This window comes from Erinaceus europaeus, chromosome 6 (genome assembly GCF_950295315.1).
Source record: "Erinaceus europaeus chromosome 6, mEriEur2.1, whole genome shotgun sequence".
NCBI lineage: Eukaryota > Metazoa > Chordata > Mammalia > Eulipotyphla > Erinaceidae > Erinaceus > Erinaceus europaeus.
Window position 1 is genome coordinate 30,568,774 of NC_080167.1, and position 21,640 is coordinate 30,590,413.

Here is a 21,640-nt window from a genome sequence, read left to right on the forward strand (position 1 = left end):
TTTTATTTTTGGGGAGATTTCTGATAACTGTTTCAATTTCATTAGCTGTGATGGGCCTGTTCATATTATCCACTTCCTCTTTACTTAGTTTTGAAAGTTGGTAGGTATCTAGGAAATCTTCCATTTCTTCCAGGTTCTCTAGCTTGGTGGCATATAGTTGTTCATAGAAGCCTCGCATGTTATGTTGAATTTCTGCGGTGTCTGTTGTGATATCTCCTCTTTCATTTAGTATCTGATTTATTTGGGTCTTCTCCCTTTTTTGTTTTGTGAGTCTGGCTAAAAGTTTGTCGATTTTGTTTACTCTCTTGAATAACCGACATTTACTTTCGTTGATCTTTTGTATGGTTTTCCTATTCTCAATGTTATTTATTTCTGCCCGAACTTTAGTGATTTCTGTCCTTCTGGTTGCTTTAGGGTTCCTTTGTTGTTCTTCTTCTAGGTCTTTAAGATGTGCAGTCAGGCTGTTTATTTGTGCCTTTTCTTGTTTCCTAATGTGTGCTTGTATAGCTATGAACTTCCCTCTTAGGACTGCTTTAGCTGTGTCCCAAATATTTTGATAGCTTGTGTCTTCATTTTCATTGAACTCTCAAAACATTTTGATTTCTTCCTTGATTTCCCCTTTGACCCAGAAGTTGTTAAGAAGTGTACTGTTGAGCTTCCACATTTTGGGACTGTTCCTAATCTTTTGTTGATTGTTAAGTGTTAGTTTAATTCCACTGTGGTCTGAGAAGATGCTTGGGATGATTTCAATGCTCTTGAATTGGCTGATGCTGTCTTTGTGGCCTAACATATGGTCTATCCTTGAGAATGATCCATGTGGATTTGAGTAAAATGTGTATTCCAGTTTCTTGGGATGAATGACTCTGAAAATGTCCAATAGTTCTAGTTTATCTATCTCTTCATTTAGCTCCCTTATGTCTTTACTGATTTTCTTCCTGGATGATCTGTCAAGTTGAGATAGTGGGGTGTTGAAGTCCCCTACTATGATTGTGTTACTGTTAATATATTGCTGTAGCTCTTTCAGTAGAAGTTTGATGTATTTAGATGGCTTCTCATTGGGTGCATAGATATTAATAATTGTTAAGTCCTCTTGATTGACTGATCCTCTGACCATTAAGTAGTGTCCATTCCTATATTTTTTAATCTTATCTATTTTAAATTCTATCATGTCAGATATGAGAATAGCTGTTCCTGCCCTTTTTTGTGGGCCATAGGCTTGTATGATAGTTTTCCATCCTTTTACTTTAAGTCTGTGTTTGTCTTGTTGAGTTAGGTGGGTTTCCTGTAGACAGCATATTGTTGTGTTGTATTTTCTGATCAATCTTCCTACTCTGTGTCTTTTAATAGGTGAATTCAGACCATTGACATTTATTGATATCAAAGATTGAAGATATTTTAACGCCATTCTTGTAGAGTTTTAGGGTGTTTTGATGTATGTCCTATTTGTGGTGGTCTGGTTGTTTATAGGAGACCTTTCAGAACTTCTTTCAGGGCAGGCTTGGTGATGGTTGATTCCTTCAACTGTTGCTTGTCTGAGAAGGTTTTGATGCCTCCATCTAGTCTGAATGACAGTCTGGCAGGATATAGTATTCTTGGTTGAAAGCCTTTCTTTTTTTTTTTTTTTTTTCCTCCAGGGTTATGGCTGGGCTCGGTGCCTGCACCATGAATCCACTGCTCCTGGAGGCCATTTTTCCCCATTTTTTGTTGCCCTAGTTGTTGCAGCCTCGTTGCAGTTATTATTGCCATTGTTGACTTTGCTTTGTTGTTGGATAGGACAGAGAGAAGTGGAGAGAGGAGGGGAAGACAGAGAGAGGGGAGAGAAGATAGACACCTGCAGACCTGCTTCACCACCCGTGAAGCGACTCCTCTGCAGGTGGGGAGCCGGGGGCTTTAACCGGGATCCTTATGCCGGTCCCCGCGCTTTGCGCCATGTGCGCTTAACCCACTGCGCCACCTCCCAATTCCCGGTTGAAAGCCTTCCTTATTGAGCACTCGATAGATATCTTGCCATTCTTTTCTGGCCTGTAGTGTTTGTATGGAGAGTTCTGCTGCTAATCTTATGGGTTTTCCTTTGTAGGTGACTCTTTGTTTTTTCTCTTGCAGTCTTCAGAATCCTTTCTTTATCCTTATTCCTTTCCATTCTAAGTATGATATTTCTTGGTGTCTTTTGGTCTGGGTTAATTCTGTTTGGGACCCTCTGGGCTTCTTGAATCTTTATGTCTTTGATGTTGTCTAGACTAGAGAAGTTTTCAGCTGTTATGGCCTGGAAAATGCTTTCTTCCTCCCCTTCTCTTTCTTCCTCTGGTATGCCAATAATGTGTATATTGTTTCTTTTGAAGTCATCCCATAGGACTCTGTTGTTGTTTTCAGCATCTCTTAATCTCTTTTTGAGATCTCTTACTTCTTTTTTAGTTGTCTCTAATTCATCCTCAATCTTGCTAATTCTGTCTTCAGCCTCATTAATTCTATTCTCTCTGCCCTCTACTGTTTTCTGGAATTCATCTATTTTGTTGCACTGCTCTGATACTGTTTTAGCTTGTTCAACTAGTTGTATTCTTAGCTCAGCGATTTCAGCTTTCAGCTCTCTAATAACCATGAGATAATTAGTATTTTCTTCCATATTCTCATTTGTTGTTCCTGCATTTCTGATTACAATTTTTTCAAATTCTTTACTCACTCCTGTTATTATTTCCTTAGCTAATGTTTGGATGTTGAACTCATTATTTTGTGCTTCACCCTCTGGAGGACTTTTAGCTGGACTCTTGACCTGGTTCGACTCTCCAATATTTTTTCTTGTTGTTTTAACCATTTTATATATTATGTTATGAGTTCCCTTTATCAGTACTTTTCAAATTATTGATCACTATTGCCTGGATTGACTTGTGTCTAAGTAAGTTAATTAAAGGGTTCACAGTGGTGGAAGTTAACAGTTGTTTCAATCCCTGAGTTGGAGCTCAGTGGTTTAAAAGTCTCTTTTTTTTTTTCTTCCCTGTAGGCTATGGGAGCCCGAGGGCTTTTTAAACTATCAGTAGGCTTCTTAGCTTAATCACTGACTCCTGACCAAGAGATATGCAGTGTGTGGCAGAGATAATCCAGTGGTTATGCAAAGAGACTTCCACAGCCCCTCAGCTATGCCACTGAGGTACAGGTCTTCTGAGATTCCTGGTTAGATCTCTGTCCCCTGGTGTCCCTCCCTGTGGCTGCTCCAGATTCTGAGGGTAGTAGCAATGGAGACTCAGTTGCACTTGGTGAGTCTCTGGGGAGTCCTCTCCTCCCTTCAGCTGTCCCCTTGTTGGTGGAGCAGACTGGAGGTGGTGTCTCAACTGATAAACTGATGAACTGTTAGCAGTCACTTAATCTCTTCTTAGGTTCCTCTCTCCTCTCTGTCACCAGCCACATGTTTGTACTCACAGGTGATTTACTGGGTTCCTGTGGTCATTCTAGTCCTGTCTTGTTTTGGTCCCGGGTGGTCTCCTTTGGTATTCCTAGTTGATCCGGGAGAGGAGAGGAGAGGAGAGGAGAGGAGAGGAGAGGAGAGGAGAGGAGAGGAGAGGAGAGGAGAGGAGGGGAGAGGAGGGGAGAGGAGAGGAGAGGAGAGGAGAGAAAGCAATCTGCTGCTCGTAGCTCCGCCTCCGGAAGTCGAATCCCGGTTAGTGTATTTTATTATCATATTAATGTTACTAGTTTCTTAATATTGATTTGCAAAATTATATGGTAACAGGGGTATCTTCACATCATTCCAACTACCAGAGTTCTGTATCCCCTCTCCATTAGAAGCTATAGTAGTTCTCCCAATATTGCAGATATGAGTTGAGTATTATATCTGTAACTATTTGTCTATCTTTATATGTCTATATGTTTCCCCCGTTTTTTTTCTATGATCCTGCCTTCTCTCTCTCTTTTTTTTTTTGTTCTAAGTCACTTATTATTACTTCCAAATGCCCTTCCTTTTTTCCTCTTCTCTCTCTGGGTCCTGATGGAGTTGGAGTTCAGAGCCCTCTAGTTATATTCCCTCTGTCATTTCTCCTCCTCTGGGAGTATAGACCAAAATTGTTTGGGTATGCAGAAAGTGGAAGGTCTGGTCTCTGTAATTACTTCTCTGCTAGATATGGACACTGACAGGTTGATCTATACCTCCAGCCTGTTTCTATCTTTTCCTAGTGAGGTAGAGCTCTAGAGTGATGAGGTTCCAGGACACATTACTGAGGTCTTCTGAGCAGGGAAGACAGGATGGAATCATAGTAGTGTTTGCAACATGGTAGATGAAAAGCTAAGGTAAGATATAAAGCAAACACAATGATTAATGAATAGGAATCAAAAAGGAGGAATAGAACAGATGATAATAGGGATCTTAGGGTGAAAAGAAATGAGGAAGTCTATTTTAGATATGTTCCTAGGGGCCCATGACTTTCATAGCTTTTGCTTGAGTTTGATAATTAACATGGAGATGGACAGAAATACTGTCTGGGAAGATGGTGTCAGAATTAAGGATAGGGCTAGAAAGTTGGATTAGGGCAGGGAGTGGCTCCCCAAATTGAAGAAAATCTATGTGTAAAATTAACTGTTCACACCATCCACCTGACCCATGGCCCATATATATATATATTTATATTTAGCATAGGAGCCTGTATAACCTCTGACTAAGTCCCTGTTGGTCTGAGCTCTCAGTTCCTGGCAACAACTGGGGATATTCTAGGCTGTACTCATTTCAGGGCCAGCCTTTCTTGAGTGGCAGGATAGGATGACTCAGCCTCCCTTTGGAAAGTGGGGAAGTCTCTATTACTACTTTATAGAGAGGATAAATGACCTACTAGAGGGCTTATGATGATGTTCCTGATGGAAGTGACCAGCTATGGTGGAGAGAGGGATCTATTAGAAGTCTCTAGGAGAGTCAGATGGTAGCACAGCCGGTTAAGTGCACATGGCGCAAAATGCAAGGACTGGTATAAGATCCCAGTTTGAGCCCCCGGCCCCCCACCTGCAGGGGAGTCACTTCACAGGCAGTGAAGCAGGTCTGCAGGTGTCTTTCTCTCCCCTTTACTGTATTCCCCTCCTCTCTCCATTTCTCTCTGTCCTATCCGACAACGACAACATCAGTAACAACAACAATAATAACTACAACAATAAGGCAACAAAAGGAAATAAATAAATATTTTTTTAAAAAATTCTAGGCCTATCATATCTGTGTAGGAATTCAAGGATTTCCTAACTAGGTCCTCAGATGATGGAGTGGTCATCTATTGACCAAAGAGACCATCATTAAAGTGAGCTAGTCTCTTGATCTTCATCTTGCTTTTGTAGTCCTTTCTTTTTATATGATGAGCTTAGACTTTCTCCCAGATGTTAAAACATGCAGTGTCATTTATTATATCCAAAGCAGTATTATGTTTGTGGAGTCTGCCTTCTTTGGGCCTTTCTGCTTATATTGCCAAGCTTATTAGGTCTAAGTCTAATTGGTTAGAGAATTTATGATGCCTTCTTTAAGCCCTTCTTCTAGGATCCCAGCTTATTAGGTCTAAATGTAATCTTGGAGAGCTATTACACCATTTTAGTTTGAGTTATATAATTGTCCCTTGCTTATGGCTTCATGTATACCTGTACTCAGTACCGTAGGCTCTAGCCTGTATCTAGTATGTATAACTTTGTTAGATAAGGTACCATCTGAAATGAAACTAGGTAGTCCCACATATTAACAAAAGATTAGAGGAATTGGAAAGTTGACATATCAGGCTTGGTGTCACTTCTGACCATCTGTAGTGCCAAGTCACTAGCAGCATAAAGTAGCTGTCCTATACATAAAGTTACATAAAGTAACAGTCCTTTGCCCCTCTTTGCCCCTTTTCACACTTTGCTTGTTACAACTTCTTTCTTAGAGCTCATCATTGGGCATATCTTTGTCTCTTCCCCACCCTATAGCGCTCTTTATTAGATCATCAAGGTTATCACTTATAAAATGTTCAAGGTCAACATCATCATAGGTATAGGTTGTTTGGATAGATAATGACCTTAATGTGATTAGAATCATTTCTGTGGCCTTCCTCTCTAGTCTCATCACCTCACTCTGTTATGAAAATACCAGATCCCAAATGAGGGACATACTACAAAAATCTCTGCCTAATGCTTCTTGAAACTATACAAGTCATCTAAAACAAGGAAGCTTCTGAAATTGCCATTGCCTAGTAGGCACTAAAAGACATGAGAACTAAATATAACCTGGGGTCCTAGATGGGATCTCAGAAGAAAGTTGGGGCATTAGTTAAAAACCAAGAAAAACTGAACTAAGTGTGTACTTTGTATAGTCATAATATATCAATATTGATTCATTAATTGAACAAACATACACAGTAACGTAAAATATTAAGCATTAGGGATATGCTTAATATGTATATGGGACATGAGAATTCACTCTTTGTATATTTTCTATAAATAAATAACAAAATCAAACAGTTTTTTTAATTTAAAGTTATAAGTTATAAATGTTGATATACTTAAAAGAATTATTTTTAGAAAAATTAAAAAATATATAGGTATTGTATGTAATAAATCTACAGTTTTATATTACTTTTTGAGCTACCATAGCATTCCTATAAGCAGCTTGACTCCATTGTGTATATTAAGTAGACTAAAACTGACAAAGCGTCAGTTGTACACAACCCTTCTATTAAACATCTGCTGTGTGTCATGTGATTTTTTTCTTAAATTTGTCTTGAGGAGGAGGCAGTTTTCAAGCTTTATAGTATATTATTATATCATTATTGAAGTGCATAAAGACTGGGTTTCCTCTCAGAATTCTGCAGGCTAATAGAAGGTGATTGTGAGGTACAGTTTGGAATATCTTTGGATCACTGGCTCCCAAATCTTTGCTGAACTGTCTAGAAAAGTCCTTTATGATCAGTTTATTTCCACTTGTGATATGGTGTAGCGTTCAAGCAAAGAAATTCTAGTCTTTGAGAAAATGTTGTGGAAGTGGAATGTTTGAGAAGATAGCTTAGTCCCCAATAATCTAATGCAGAACATCATTGATTTCTCCTTTTTGTCTTAACTTAACAAACTTCTAGGGTATGGGAATTTATATTCTTTTAAAAACTATAGTAATAAAGTAATAAGAGTAATAGCTGCTTTTGAATCAACTCAGTCTCCAACAAAAGACATCCTCAGAAAGATATAGGATACAGGTCTGCCCTTTTAAAGATTTATTCCTGCCCTCAAGATACTATCTCTTAAGCTTGAAGGCTGTGTCTGTTCCAGTCCTTAAGGCTGTGCCATTTTTATTGATAGAGAATTAGTTTCTTTGTAGGATCCACAAAAACTCCATGATTACTTCAAAAATGTCTTTTTTGTGTGAACTTATTCAATCTCACTATTTTTATTAACTATTCTCTAACACAACTTTGTATAAACTCATGCATGATAAGCATTGTCATTGGTATTTTACAGGGACAAATAAAAAGAAATGAACAAGTGAAAAGAAAGGATTCTTATAGTATTTGTGTTAAAATCATTTTGATATTTTGTGATTGAGGACATCACTTATTGCTATTAGGCAGAAATGTCTGTCCTTCCTGAATTTACTGGAGGCCTATAATTGCCAGCAAGATGATATAATTTAGGCACAGAACACACATTGTTCTGAAGTTGGGCTCTTGGTTTCAAACTTGTATGTCTTGATGCCTCAGTTACTCATCTATAAGATGGAATAAATAAGGGGCTTAGAACAGTGCCTGTCACATAGCACACCGCTCCACTCCCACCCCAAGGACTTTTGAAATAAATGTATGAGAGTTTTTTTGTTTCAAAGAAACTGTTGTCCACATCACTGGTACAGATTTAAAGAACGATGATTTATTCTAATGGTTCAAAGATGTAAAAAAAAAAAAAAGAAAGAAAGAAAAAAAGAAAGAAAGAAAAGGAAAGAAAAGAAAAGAAAAAGAAAAAAAGAACTTATAGTGAACCATATGGCCCTGGAGAAGGTGTCTGGTGAAGTCTGCCACCCTATTCCAAACACATTCACTTAAGTTTCACTAATGTGGTTATTATACACTGAAGGGTACCTTTACATATCAAATGAACTCTTCTGCTGAGTGATGCATGACTACATTTGTTTTGAATTTCATGCCTAGTAGCTTCTTTTTCCCCTTCTGGTTTATATAGTCACTGAAGAAAATTAATAGGAAACTGGGCACTATGAATTCATAAGGGTGAACTGAGTACAATGTAACAATAGTGCTATTCTAAGATACAAATTCCTCCCTTTACAGACATAATCAACTCAGTTCTTAACCTTTAGGCTCTGCCTGCCTTGTCTCTACAAACAGAGCTCCCATTGAAGTGTGGGGGAGGGAAGCTCCTCTTGAGGAGGAATTACCCAGCTGTATATCAGATTCTGCCTCATGACTTCCCATATTGCCCTACTGGTTCCATTTGGCTAATGGTGGGAAACATTCAGGCTTCTCTTGCACATTTGTCTCAATGGGAGGCCATAGTTCTCACTTACTGGAGCATTTGTGGAACTACTAGGAAACTGTATATTAATTGTTATCCTATTGAACTCTGAGCCTGAAAATCTTTTCATTCTGTTATTGTGGAAGTGGACTAATGCACCATTATTTTCACAGGAGGAGGGATTAATATTCTACTATGCCTGTGTAATTTAATGGGAGTGGCAGTTAGCAAAGAAAGTCACCTTGCATTGCGCTATTGGTAATAGTAATTTGGGAGCCAACATGTTTGGAGCATAAAATCTCAGAGCACCCAAGTTAATAAAGTCTGTCTGTATACTTTGTTCAGATTCCAAATTTATTTCACTATGTGCCCTATTTAAGTATTTCAATGGGGGTTGGGGGCAGGTGGTGGCATACATGCTTGAACACACATATCACCATGCTCAAGGACCTAAATTCAAGCCCCAGGTCCCCACCTGCAGCTGGGAAACTTCATGAACAATGAAGCAGTGCAAAGAAGGAAGGGAGGGGAGAGGAATGGGGTGGGGGGAGAAGACGGGGGCAGGTGGATTTACACCCAGGAACTCATTAGAGCACACATGCTACAATACTCAAGGACCTGAATTCAAGTCCATGTCCCCAAGTCAAGTTCCCTGCAGAGGGAAAGGCTCATGAGTAATGAAATAGTGCCAGAGATATTTCTCTCCTCTCTCTCTCTCCCCCCCCTCAATTTTGGTCTCTGTCCAGTAAAGGAACAAAGGAAGGGAGGGATGGAGGAAAGGAAGAAAGCAAGAAAGGAAGAAAAGGAAAGAAGGAAGGAAGGAAGGAAATGAGGGCCAGCAGGTAGAGCCTCCTAAGAGCTTGCAATTTGTTTTACTCTAGGATATGGGTTCAAGCCCCTAGCAAATAGGATCAACATACTAATGGAAAGAAGCTTCGTGGACTATACAGTCGAGTAGTACTGCAGTACCCCCCCCATACCCTATATCTAAAACATAAATGTATAAATCAATGTCAGTCTTCATAACCTAGCCTCTATTTCAGTAGAGTCCTTCATCTCATGACTTTTTTGCAGCAAACAATTCTTCTCCTCCTAGTAGTTTTCTTCTGCTTCTTATTTTGTGGTAAATAAGACTAAAAATATAGATTTTTAAGAGAAGCTCTTCATAACACAAGTAGAACCTGAACTGGAGTTGCTGTATTGCACCAAATTAAAAGACTCTAGGGTGGGTGGGGGGAGAGTACAGGTCCAAAAAGGATGACAGAGGACCTAGTGGGGATTGTATTGGTATGTGGAAAACTGAGAAATGTTATGCATGTACAGACTATTGTATTTACTGTCAAATGTAAAACATTAATCCCCCAATAAAGAAATTTAAAAAAAAGTCAATCTTCCCAGGGGACTGGGTGGTAGTGCAACAGGTTAATCACAAGGACGGTGCAAGGATCCTGGTTTGAGCCCCCAGCTCCCCACCTACAGGGGGTCGCTTCACAAATGGTGAAGCAAGTCTGCAGGTGTCTATTTTTCTCTCCCTCTCTCTGTCTTTCCCCCCTTCTGTCTTCCTTCCTCTTTCTGTCCTATCCAACGAAAGCAATAACAATAATAATAACAACAAAAATACAAGAGAAGTTTTTCATATCTGACTTCTCTAGTTTTCACTTTATTTTTTTGTTGTTGTATCTTTTAAGAAATTCCTAGTGTTCAAGATGGATTTGTTGTTTGAGCGTCAAGTTGTGTTCAATTTATCATGCATTAATTGATTCTTAAGTAATTTAGATCTTTTCATGAATCTCATCCCCTTGAGTTGCTTGACATGAGGTATTTAGAACCAAGTTTGCATCCTAACTTTGACTGTGACCTTGAGCAAGTGATTGACCCTTTCAGCTTTAATACTAATATCTGTAAAACAAGGATAAAATATTAACAGTTCTGTCATAGCTGGGAGGATAGAATGAGTGAATTTATATATGTTTAATTTAGTTTTTTATAATTTTGATTAGTGTTTAATATAGATTTATAGAATTATAACAGTGGTATAATTCCATATCTTTCCCACCACCAGAGTTCTGTGTCCCCATTCCCTCCTATGGAAACTATTAGTTCTCCCAAGATCACAGATATAGGTTGACTATTATATCTGTAACTATCCATCTATATTTATATGTATTTTTCCATTTTTTCTATGGTTCTGTCTTCTTTTCCTTTCTAAGTCACACCTACTACTTCTGAGTGTCTCTCCTAGCCCCCCCCCACCCCTTTTTTCTTCAGTTTCTGATGGAATTGAAGTTCAGAGAGACCTTTGGTCATCTTCCCCTAACATTTAACATTCTGGGAGTATGGACCAAACTTATTTTGGGGGTGCAGAATTTAGAAGGCCTGAATTCTGTAATTGCTTCTCTGCTGGACATGGGCATTGGCAGGTAGATCCATACCCTCAGTCTGTTTTTATCTTTCCCTAGTGAGGAAGAGCTCTGGAAGTGAGGTTCCAGGACACATTGGTGAGGTCATCTGCCCAGGGAGTTCAGGACAAAATCGTATTAATATCTGCAACTTGGTGCTTGTGGCTTAGTGAGTTTCTGAAAAGATTCTGGTTGCATTTTGTTGAGTTTTCAGGTGGTGTTTTGTTTGTTTTTTCCTAGTTTATCAGGAGCTTCTATTCCATAGCCATGCCTCCTGAAGTCTCATTTCATGTAATACATCAAGTTTTTCCAATTCAGCTAGTAATGTGTTGATAAAATCTTGATCACAGGAAACTTAACATGTTAAAATAACATCATTTTCTTATCACAGTAAATTTAGGAATTTAATCCATGATGGCATAACAGGGTATTTGAAGCTTCTTTAGATTATGTGATGAATCTTAACATTATTGTCTGCAAAAGCAATTTGTATTGTTTCATTTGTTTATACATTCATCTTTTGTGCCCTGCTATTTTTTTTTTTTTTTTTTTTGCCGCCAGAGTTATTACTAGGACTCCGTGCCTGCACTACAAATCCACTGCTCCTGGAGGCTATTTTTCCCTTTTGTTGCCCTTGTTGTTTATCATTGTCATTGTCATTGTTGTTGTTGTTGTCATTGTTGTTGGATAGGACAGAGAAAAATCGAGATAGAAGGGGAGAGAACGATAAACAGCGGCAGACCTGCTACACTACTTGTGAGGAGACCCACCTCCAGTTGGGGAGCCGGGGACTTCAACTGAGATCCATGCACCCTTGTACTTCACACCATAGGCACTTGACCCTCTGCGCTACTGACCAACACCTGCCTCCGACCCCCTGCAAAATTTTTATAACTCTTAGAAAGCTATATTATAAGATAGGAGACTAAACAAAGTTACACATTGACAGGCAAGGTGAAAAAAGTTACATTTTTGTGGAAATTTCTAAGGCCTGAAGCCATAGATGTAACTCAGGAAATCAGTAGGCCTATAGTTAAATGAATCAGAAGACTATTGAAAGAACAATTTCACTTCAGTATGTGTTTTTCAGAAAAACAGCTATAGCTGTGTATATAGATGAACTAAAGAGCTTTGGAGCTCAGTTCAATGTTCCTGTAGGTTGGTGGATCTGTATTGTGCCCATGTGGTTCAACACCTTTTTCGAAGAATCCTCTAAGGCAGAGCTGCAGATGTTCATTTCTACAATCCTGAGCCCTGGAGGCCCTGCACATACGTGATCTTCATCTTTTTACTTAATTACAGATGAAATTAGTGAATTTCTACAATTGTACAGTACCTAGAAATATCTTTTGGTTGGAGGTCCCATGTAGTCCCTTTCTTCCTAGTTAGACTGACTTACTTCCTCTCTTTCTTTCTTTCTTTCTTCCTTCTTTCCTTTCTTTCTTTCTTTCTTTCTTTCTTTCTTTCTTTCTTTCTTTCCTTCCTTTCTTTTTCTGTCTTTCTTCTTATAATTTAATGTTTTAAATGCACCACAGAAATGCATGGCATTTTATTTCCTACACTGCAATCTTGTGAACTGCTTCTTTTCCCTTCCTCCCTCCCTCCCTCCCTCCCTCCCTCCCTCCCTCCCTCCCTCCCTCCCTTCCTCCCTTCCTTCTTTCCTTCCTTCCTTCCTTCCTTCCTTCCTTCCTTCCATCCTTCCTTATTAATTTTGCCTCCAGGGTTATTAATGGAGCTCAGTGTCTGGGAGTCATTTTTTTTTTTCCTTTGAGAAGAGTACATGGAGGTAGAGAGGGAGAAATATAGACACATACAGACCCGCTTCACTGTTCATGAAATGTTTCTACTGAAGGTGAGGAGTAGGGGCTTGAGCCTCGGTCCTTTCACATAGTACTATCACTCAGGTGTATCACTCACTACCTGATCCTCTTAACTGCTTTTTTAAAAGCTTATCCTGTTGTATTTACATGATATGTAGATTTTCATCCAGCTTTTTTGTGGTCTCTACAAAGCTTCCATTCTGTTCTTTGAAGCTGTTTTAGGAAAATTATGTGATTGGAATAAGACTAGTAGGCTTCCAAGAGTGAGAGGAATTTAATCATTGTCTTCACGGATGGGAAAGGCTCTTGTGATACAGATAAACAAACTAAGTTGTTTTGAAGGGACTGTGATATGTCATTGGAACGGGTTAATTTAGCTCTCTCCTGGAGGCTTTAAAGAGACTCTATCCTTGTTCTTATGTTCATGATATACAGAATAATCTTTATAAAAACTAAATAGCATGTTAATTTACACCACGGAGGACTGTAGTTTTTCTCAGAACACATACAGGTAGCACACTGTAATCCATAGTGAGTCTAAAATCAGGCCAATGTTCTTAACAAAAAAATAGGAAGCCTTAGAGCTTGTAATTCCAAGTGTATGATACTCATAGGTAGTAGGCATGTCATCTTTCCACAAACAAGCAAAAAAAAAACTATGATCGCCTTTAGTTATGATACCTCTTTTATGCTAATGATGATAATTTTTTTGTATGTATTTGGAGGTAGGGATGCTGAGATTAAGGAAAATTAACCCTAAGTTAAGCAGAGAAGTAGTAAAACCCAGATTTAGAAACAGCCTTAATAGAATATTAGTTATCTCAATTTGAGGTACCTCAGTAAAACTGAAATATACTGAAATATATTTATTAAAAAAAGAGAATTTTAGGTATTTTCAGAGTAGATGAATTTGGTACTGCTAGGGAACTATGGCAAATTGGGTATACATTATCTCTTCCCCTGATAAACTACTAGTTAAAGAGAGTGAATTAATAAAAGTAGAACATAAGTCTATAAAGAAAAATATTGTGGGAGTCGGGCTGTAGCGCAGCGGGTTAAGCGCAGGTGGCACAAAGCACAAGGACTGGCATAAGGATCCCGGTTCAAACCCCGGCTCCCCACCTGCAGGGGAGTCACTTCACAAGCGGTGAAGCAGGTCTGCAGGTGTCTAGCTTTCTCTCCTCCTCTCTATCTTCCCCTCCTCTCTCCATTTCTCTCTGTCCTATCCAACAACGACAACAACAATAATAACTACAACAATAAAACAACAAGGGTAACAAAAGGGAATAAATAAATAAAAATAAAATAAATATTTAAAAAAAAAGAAAAGAAAAATATTGTAAATAAAAAGACTTCATGGGAGTGTGGCTGGGTGCTGGTTTAAAACAATCAAGCTTTATTACATTGTGGTACAGCAGTAAAGAACAGTATTTTTTAGGCACAGCAAGATAGGCAGTAATTGGCAGGGGAAACAATAGGCCAGGTCCATGAGATAAGTTAATTACCAAAGTTCAGCTTCATGTGCACAAGTTCCAGGAGGAACGGCCATGCTGGGGCTATGGGTACATGCAGGTTACCAGGCTAGTGGAGTGCAGGAACAGAATGCGACTCCTCTGCAGGTGGGTATCTGGGGGCTCAACTGTGATCCTTAGGCCAGTCCTCGCGCTTTGGGCCACCTACACTTAACCTGCCATGCTATCGCTCGACTTCCTTGTAGAGGTAAATTTTAAATTCTGTTTGGATTTGTTCAGTGACACTGTGTCATTTAGAAGCATGTGGTTTAATCTCTACACTTTGGGATTTTCTTTTTGTGGTTTATTTCTAACCTCATTCCTCAAACTTCATATTTTGAAAGATTCTTTTTATGATTTCAACATTCATATATATATATATATATGTATATATATATATATACATATATATATATATATATATATATATATATATATATATTGATATCTTCTTTTGTTTTACCAAAGCCCAGCTTCCAGGAGGCCATCTTTTTTCCATTGTTGTTGTTGCTATTATTGTTGTTCTTGTTTCTGCACAGAGGAGGAGAAGATAGAGGGGGGGCAGAAAGATAGATACTTGCCTAACTGCTTCATCTCTTGTGAAGTGACCCCACTGCAGGTGTGGAGGGGGCTTAAACTGTATTCCTTGCATGGTTCTTGCACTTCTCACTATGTGTGCTTAACTCAGTGCAATACTGCTGATCCCAGGTGGGTTTTTTTTTTTGTTGTTGTTGTTTTTGTTTGTTTTTTTGTCTTTTATCCAGAAGATCTAGACCTTTTGGCAGAAACCTGAATGATATCTTGCAGGGTTTTTTTTAAAGAACTGGAATAAGACAGGGAGCAATAAGTAAGAGTAGCAAGGACCAGTGTGAGGCTGAGGGGAGGCCTGGTAGGCAGAGAGGGGCTGCCTGATGGGTGGAAGGGGGCACTGCCTGATAGGCAGAGGAGCCGGGGCCTGATAGGCCGAGTGGTGAGAGGGATGATCTGGTCTGCAGAGTCCCGAGACCGCTGGCTGCAAAGTCCATGGACTGCTACAGTCAGTCCTTGAGAAGTCTAGCAGTGTAAAGAGAGTGTCCAAGGGCTCTACCAGCAAGTCCAATAGAAGTGTCAGTCCATTGTCAATGACCAGGGGAAGAAACACTGCACATCTTATCTTGGTGGGGGAAGACAGCCACTGGAATTTTGCTTTTCTATAGAGAGTGAGCTGAAACCGCCAAAAAGTGACAGGTGAAGCAGAAGTAAGAAGGGCAGACAGTGATGGGCTACAGAAGGGCATTAAGAAAGTTTTTGTCCTACTTGGACTCTGTGAATCAGGTTCTTCAGATTGTGCCAGATCACATCATGGGTTTTGGGGGGCACTGTAGTCGTGCCATCTTCTGGCCAATGTTAGAGGGCAGGGCTCCAGATGATTTTGGGGATTCCATATGAGCAGTTGGTTCTTCATGTGAAGACTTGTCATAGCTGTAATCATTTACTTGTAAAGAAAAAACTTGTACCAAGTTAGAAGTTTACTATAATTGATAACTAGATGATTAGAATTGGTTTAAATATCTTATGACCAAATTTTGTTAAATTATATTGATTTTTAACTAATTTTTTCTTTAAACTTTTAACAAACACAGGCTACTTAGAGAGTTAACACACATTAATGACAATGTTTCTTAGAATATTTACAATGCCAGACAGATGCCAGATTTGTTGTGGATTAATTTCCACAGGATCAGTTCACAGGGCATTTTTGGGGGCCCCCCAAAAATGTCCTGTAACTTTTTTTAGTTAAATATATAGAGAATTTGTATTTTAATTTTGGAGATGAAGAATTGTCATGTTAAATATTTAGACTTTTACTTTAGATACTCAGTTACTTTAGCAAATTAATTTTACCTTTATCTGAATCGTGTTGAAAATTCCTTCATTTAACTTTGCCTAGTAAGAATGTAGCTTCAGAGTTACACTTTTAACCTTAAAGTTAATGTTTACCAAAATTCAAACACACAGATAAACATGTAGTCTATAACACACAAGAGGAGAACAACTTTTGTTACGAAGACATATCATGTCAAACACAAATTTATATCTGTACTGTCTTAGTTGAATCATTTTTGCTCACACAGTTTTCAAGATTAAACATTTCACGTTTATACTAAGACTTACAAAAAATCAAAAGAGGCAAAAACAAATTTTTGGGACTGATTCTGGAATTCGCCAGAAACCTCTGCCGCATCCAGCATTCCCATATAAGGTTAATTAAGTTTCAGAGTACTCTGAGCAAAATGGGTTGTACTTAAGATTTTCAGTCATTCATAACACTCACTTACAATAACACAACTGGCCAATCATAGCATGGAGCCCAGGTTTACAGCTGTAGAATTTTTTCTGGAATAGTGACAACAGACTGTTTGCCTAACCTGATACTTTCAAAGGGTCATGGGTGAAACAGAGGTGGCAGACAGCAAGCTTAAGATATTCAGAGAGAATGGGGGGGGGGGAGAGAAACGGTAGGGAGGTTTTGTTTTTGGGCTCTGTGAACCAGGTTTTTCAGGTCCCTCCATGTCACATTATGTGTCTTGAAGGGCATCCTACACCTAATCCTCTTATGGTGTTTCTTGTTCTTCAGGGATAGCTGTGCCATCTTGCGGGCATTGCTGGACATGGTGGGCAGGAAGCCAGACAGGTTTTGAGTAATCCTGTAGAAACACACATGTAAAACCCCTTCCCATGGTCAATAGGGGTCGTGTCCTTTCCAAATTTTATCGAGGGGTCTTTCCATTTGACCTTAGGAAAAGCTCCGTCATGAAGCAGTCAAAGGTTATCTGTGTCCGATAGTGGCCTAGAGCTGTGGTAGGAGGAGCAGCAGAAGCGGCGCGGGAGGGGGGGGGGGGGCTGGAGATGTGTTTGTTGAAAAGGGAGCCACTGGATGAAGTGCAGAGGGCTTAGGGTGTGTCAGGATCAGGGCGGGGGGGACAGCTCTGGAGGTTTTTGCTTTCTCTAGAAGGCATGTATGGTGCTGGGAAAGCAGAATGACCCTCTCCTTTAAATCTTGGATCGCAGCCTCAAGGTCCCTTAGACTAAGGCTGTTTTCCATGTTAGAGTTGCCACTCTCCACGGAAGACACGGGAGGGGGAGCTGGGGAAATCTTAGTGGGAACTTCCTTGGTCTTTTTGGAAGTGGCCATGCATATCTCCTGAAAGCTGTGATTATGGTCAAGAGGAACCAAGTTGTGGCCCAGAGAAAAATGTCCCAGAGACAGAGAACCTATCTAGAGAAAAAGGAGTAGAGGATTTGGGTATCCTCTTGATAAGGAGGAAGGTTGCCCATGACAGAGGGGTCTAAGGAAAATAAGAAAAGGGAGAAGAAGAACTGCAGTGCATTTGTAAACGTGAGCTTGTGGAGAGCCAAGCAGCTGTGTACATACTTACCAGCCCCACATTCTTTTCAGTCACCAGGTTCCAGATGCTAGCATGATGCCAGCCAGACTTCTCTATACAGACAAACCCACCAATGTGTCCTGCAGCCTCAATTCCCCAGAACCTCGCCCCACTAGGGAAAGAGAGAGGCAGGCTGGGAGTATGGATCGATCTCTCAATGCCCATGTTCAGCAGGGAAGCAATTACAGAAGCTAGACCTTCCACCTTCTGCATCCCACAATGACCTTGGGTCCATACTCCCAGAGGGTTAAAGAATAGGAAAGCTATCAGGGGAGGGGGGGGGGATACGGAGTTCTGGTGGTGGGAATTGTGTGGAGTTGTACCCCTTCTTATCCTACAGTTTTGTCAATGTTTTTTTTTTTTTTATAAATAAAATAAAATAAAATAAAATCAATAATACTTTTCAATGGATCTCTATTGCATATACTGTACTGTGGTTATCATAAATATTGCATCTAATTTGTTATATCTAAAAAGTATTTTAATTGTCTTTTTCATTAGTGATTTAATAATTATTGACAAGATTGTGGTATAAAAGGGGTATAATTTTATGCCACTACACTCTTTGTTACAGAGCACCAGAACTACTTTGGAATAGATGAAAACCTTGGTCCTGTGGCAGTCAGCATCCGAAGAGAGAAGGTGGAAGATGCCAAGGAAAAAGAAGGGTCCCAGTTCAACTATCGGGTGGCTTTCAGGACAAGTGAGGTAAAGTTGCTTTGTGCTCTTACTGTCCTTGATAAATTATTGCATTGAATATATATATATATATATATATTAATTATTACAGCATTCATGAACATTGTAAGGCTTAAACATTTTATTTTTATTTATTTTTTGTTATTGTTGGTTTTTTCAACAAATCTGAAAACCTTTATGGATATATGGTAACAATTTTACTGCTACCTTATATGATAGAAAAGATGAAATGTTAAGAATGCATAATTTTCAGGGTTGAGTCAAAAATATGAGCCTCATGTAAGAATTTGAAAGTGACTTTAAAAATGGAAAACCTGGTAGCCTATGAGGTAACTGTGTCTTTGTCATATAGTAACTTTGTATACCCATATTTCATCCTAGTGCATACTTCGGTGAGCTTACTGGTTGACTTTTTTTTTAGATCAGGCCTTAAAAAGGTTTTGTTCTCATGGCCCATTTTGATTATAGAGGAGTGCATTTGGTAAATACAGACCCTTGAGCAAGGCAGGGAGGTGGATTAGTGGAACTGATCCCTATGCAATTGAAAATGTAAATATAACTTATGGTAGGACTGCTTAGGTAGGCTGTGTATTCAAAGACTCAGTCCACTAATATCTGAGATTAGATAAATCAGCTTATGTCAAACCTGCAGAAAGAAAAATAAAATTCACATATGAATAGGTTCATGCAGCTCAAACTTTTATTGCTCAAGGATCAACTACATTACAGAATATGCATTTTGGTTGACTACTTGACTGAGAAGAAAGTTCTATTTTAATTGCCTGAACTGTACACCTTGTTTCATACTCAGATACTCTAATGACCTGGCCTTTGTTCTGCATAGATAATTAGAGCTAAAGACCTGTTCTTGAGGCAAAAATTCATTAGCCACTTACTCTTATTAAAATGTTAAATAACTAAATATAATTTAAAATGTTTCTTGGTTGTAGTGGTCACATGGCAAATGCTCATATAGCTGGTAGCTCCTACATTAAACATCATGTTCAGAGGAGGATTATTACAGAAAGTTCTGTTGAACAATGGCCTTATAGAACATCAGACAATTTTAGGCACTTCTGCCATTGCTGGGATTTCTTCATTACTACACTGACAACTCTCTTCCAGAGTTAGAAGGGACTTAATCCAGCTTCGGGACTCAAACCACATCTTTTGCTTTGCAATACTCTGACTCTATCATTATATACAATGTGAAGCATGCATCAGAATTATGATCCCATACTTTATATATTTGAAGATATGTAAACAGATCCTGATACCACATATTTGAAGATATGTAAATAAATATTTGAAGATATGTAAACAGATCCTGATACCACAGTCAATGATAGTCTTCTCAGCACTGAATCACCTGCACTTGAATGTTTCTGAAACTTTCCATTCATCCCCAGAAACTGTCAGTAGTGTAAGTAAAGAAAAGTAGAAGAGAATGTAGAGAAACAGGGAAAATGAAAGTGAAATAGGAAGGAAGGTAAGAAGTGATTATCACTAGACCCAGCCTCATGAGCTCTAGTTTTTCCTCCCTGTTCATTTCATTTTGGTTCCAAGAGCTGTAGGACTGTCTCTGTTTCCCACAGCAGTGTTCCACCTACTCCTTCCCATTTTTTAGAGATACATTATATTTTTCCAATACTACCTGTTTAGTCCTTTTCTCTATATTATTGTTGTTTAAACACTATTTGTTTCTTGGTTTTGTGATTTCAAATTGAGAACTTTAGTCTCTATCCCCACTAAGAAAAGAGACATTTTTTCCTTCACATTTTTAAGGCATCATAAAAACATATATATTGAAAAGTTGGCAAAATTACTTATTTAGATGGTGTGCTCCTTTGTCATGTATGCAACTCAGATTTGAGCCTGGCTCCCACAACTTTGGAAGTAGCTTTGGTCTCTTCATTTTTTAATCTCTAAAAAATTAAATATTGAAAGATGATATAAGAAATAATAACTGAAGTCTTACTATCTTCCCATGCAGCTTACAACCCTAAGAGGAGCAATTTTGGAAGATGCTATCCCCTCCACAGCTAGACATGGTACTGCTCGAGGACTACCTCTCAAAGAAGTTCTGGAATATGTCATTCCAGAGTTGAGCATTCAGTGCTTGAGGCAGGCTTCAAACTCACCCAAGGTCTTGGAGCAACTTCTAAAGCTTGATGAACAAGGGGTGTGTACAATGTGTGAGACTTTTATGTTTGTGTTTGTTTTAAATTGTTTTCCCATCCATCTTCATCTCCTTTAAATTAATTTATTCTAAATGCTTCAGAAAAGTTTTCTTTCTGTTTTTTCCCTAAGTATGCTTTTGTACTACTTAATAAATATGATTCTTGGTTGGCAAAATAAATATCTTTGATAGTGTGCTGCTTTGCCATATGTATGACTTCAGGTTTGAACCTGGCCCCACTACACTGAAGGAAGCTTTGGTGTTATGGTCACTCTCTCTCTTCTTTTCTGTGTCTTTCTAAAAATAAAACAGATAAATATAACTTTCAAAAAAATTTTTTTAATTTATTTATTTTCCCTTTTGTTGCCCTTGTTTTTCGTTGTTGTTGTAGTTATTGTTGTTGATGTTGTTGATGTTATTGATGTTGTTATTGTATAGGACAGAGAGAAATGTAGAGAGGAGGGGAAGACAGAGAGGGGGAGAGAAAGACACCTGCAGACCTCCTTCACCACCTGTGAAGCGGCTCCCCTACAGATGGGGAGCCGGGCTCCAACCAGGATCCTTTTGCTGGTCCTTTGGCTTTTCACCACATGCACTTAATCCGCTGCGCTACCGCCCAACTCCAAAATATAACTCTTATAGTGCAATATACTTGCTGAATTGTGGCATGTATTGTTTTTATAGTGGTTTTATATGTCCCATCTACCAAAACCATATGATTTATGATGATTAGAGGTCAGCGGCATTTCCCCCATAATTAAACAAAAAATCATACTGGCTATTCCTTGAACTAACATTTCTTGTTGTCTTTCATGTGTAAAGTGACTTGCTACTAGATGGGAGTGAATGTAATACATCAGAGGATAGTAAGATCAAGAGCACAAGCCTCGTATTTCTGGTGGACTCTAATTAAAGGAATTGTGCCGGAGAGTGCTAAAATCCTATTGTAGCAGCAGAAATAAGTTTCTAAAGAATTCCTAACACAGAACTATAATGAATCTTGGAGAGGTGTAAAAGTAATAAAGTGGGTGTCGGGCGGTAGTGTAGCAGGTTAAGCACACCTGGAGCGAAACACAAGGACCGGTGTAAGGATTACGGTTCGAGCCCCCGGCTCCCCAAGTGTAGGGGAGTCGCTTCACAGGCGATGAAGCAGGTCTGCAGG

The 21,640-nt window shown here is 39.0% G+C and overlaps 1 protein-coding gene across 9 annotated transcripts in view; it reads left to right on the top strand.

Annotated features, from left to right (window-relative positions):
* The window catches only part of SIPA1L2 (signal induced proliferation associated 1 like 2), a 298,020-nt gene that overhangs the window by 163,827 nt on the left and 112,553 nt on the right, over positions 1-21,640 (top strand). For all 9 annotated transcript variants that reach the window (XR_009550211.1, XM_007536224.3, XM_060191984.1 and 6 more), the window contains exons 4-5: positions 18,175-18,308; positions 20,293-20,481. Coding sequence is in view for 8 of the 9 variants with exons in the window: in XM_007536224.3 (XP_007536286.2) it covers positions 18,175-18,308; positions 20,293-20,481 (323 nt within the window). In the remaining variant the exon portion in view is untranslated. The remainder of the gene's footprint in view (positions 1-18,174; positions 18,309-20,292; positions 20,482-21,640) is intronic.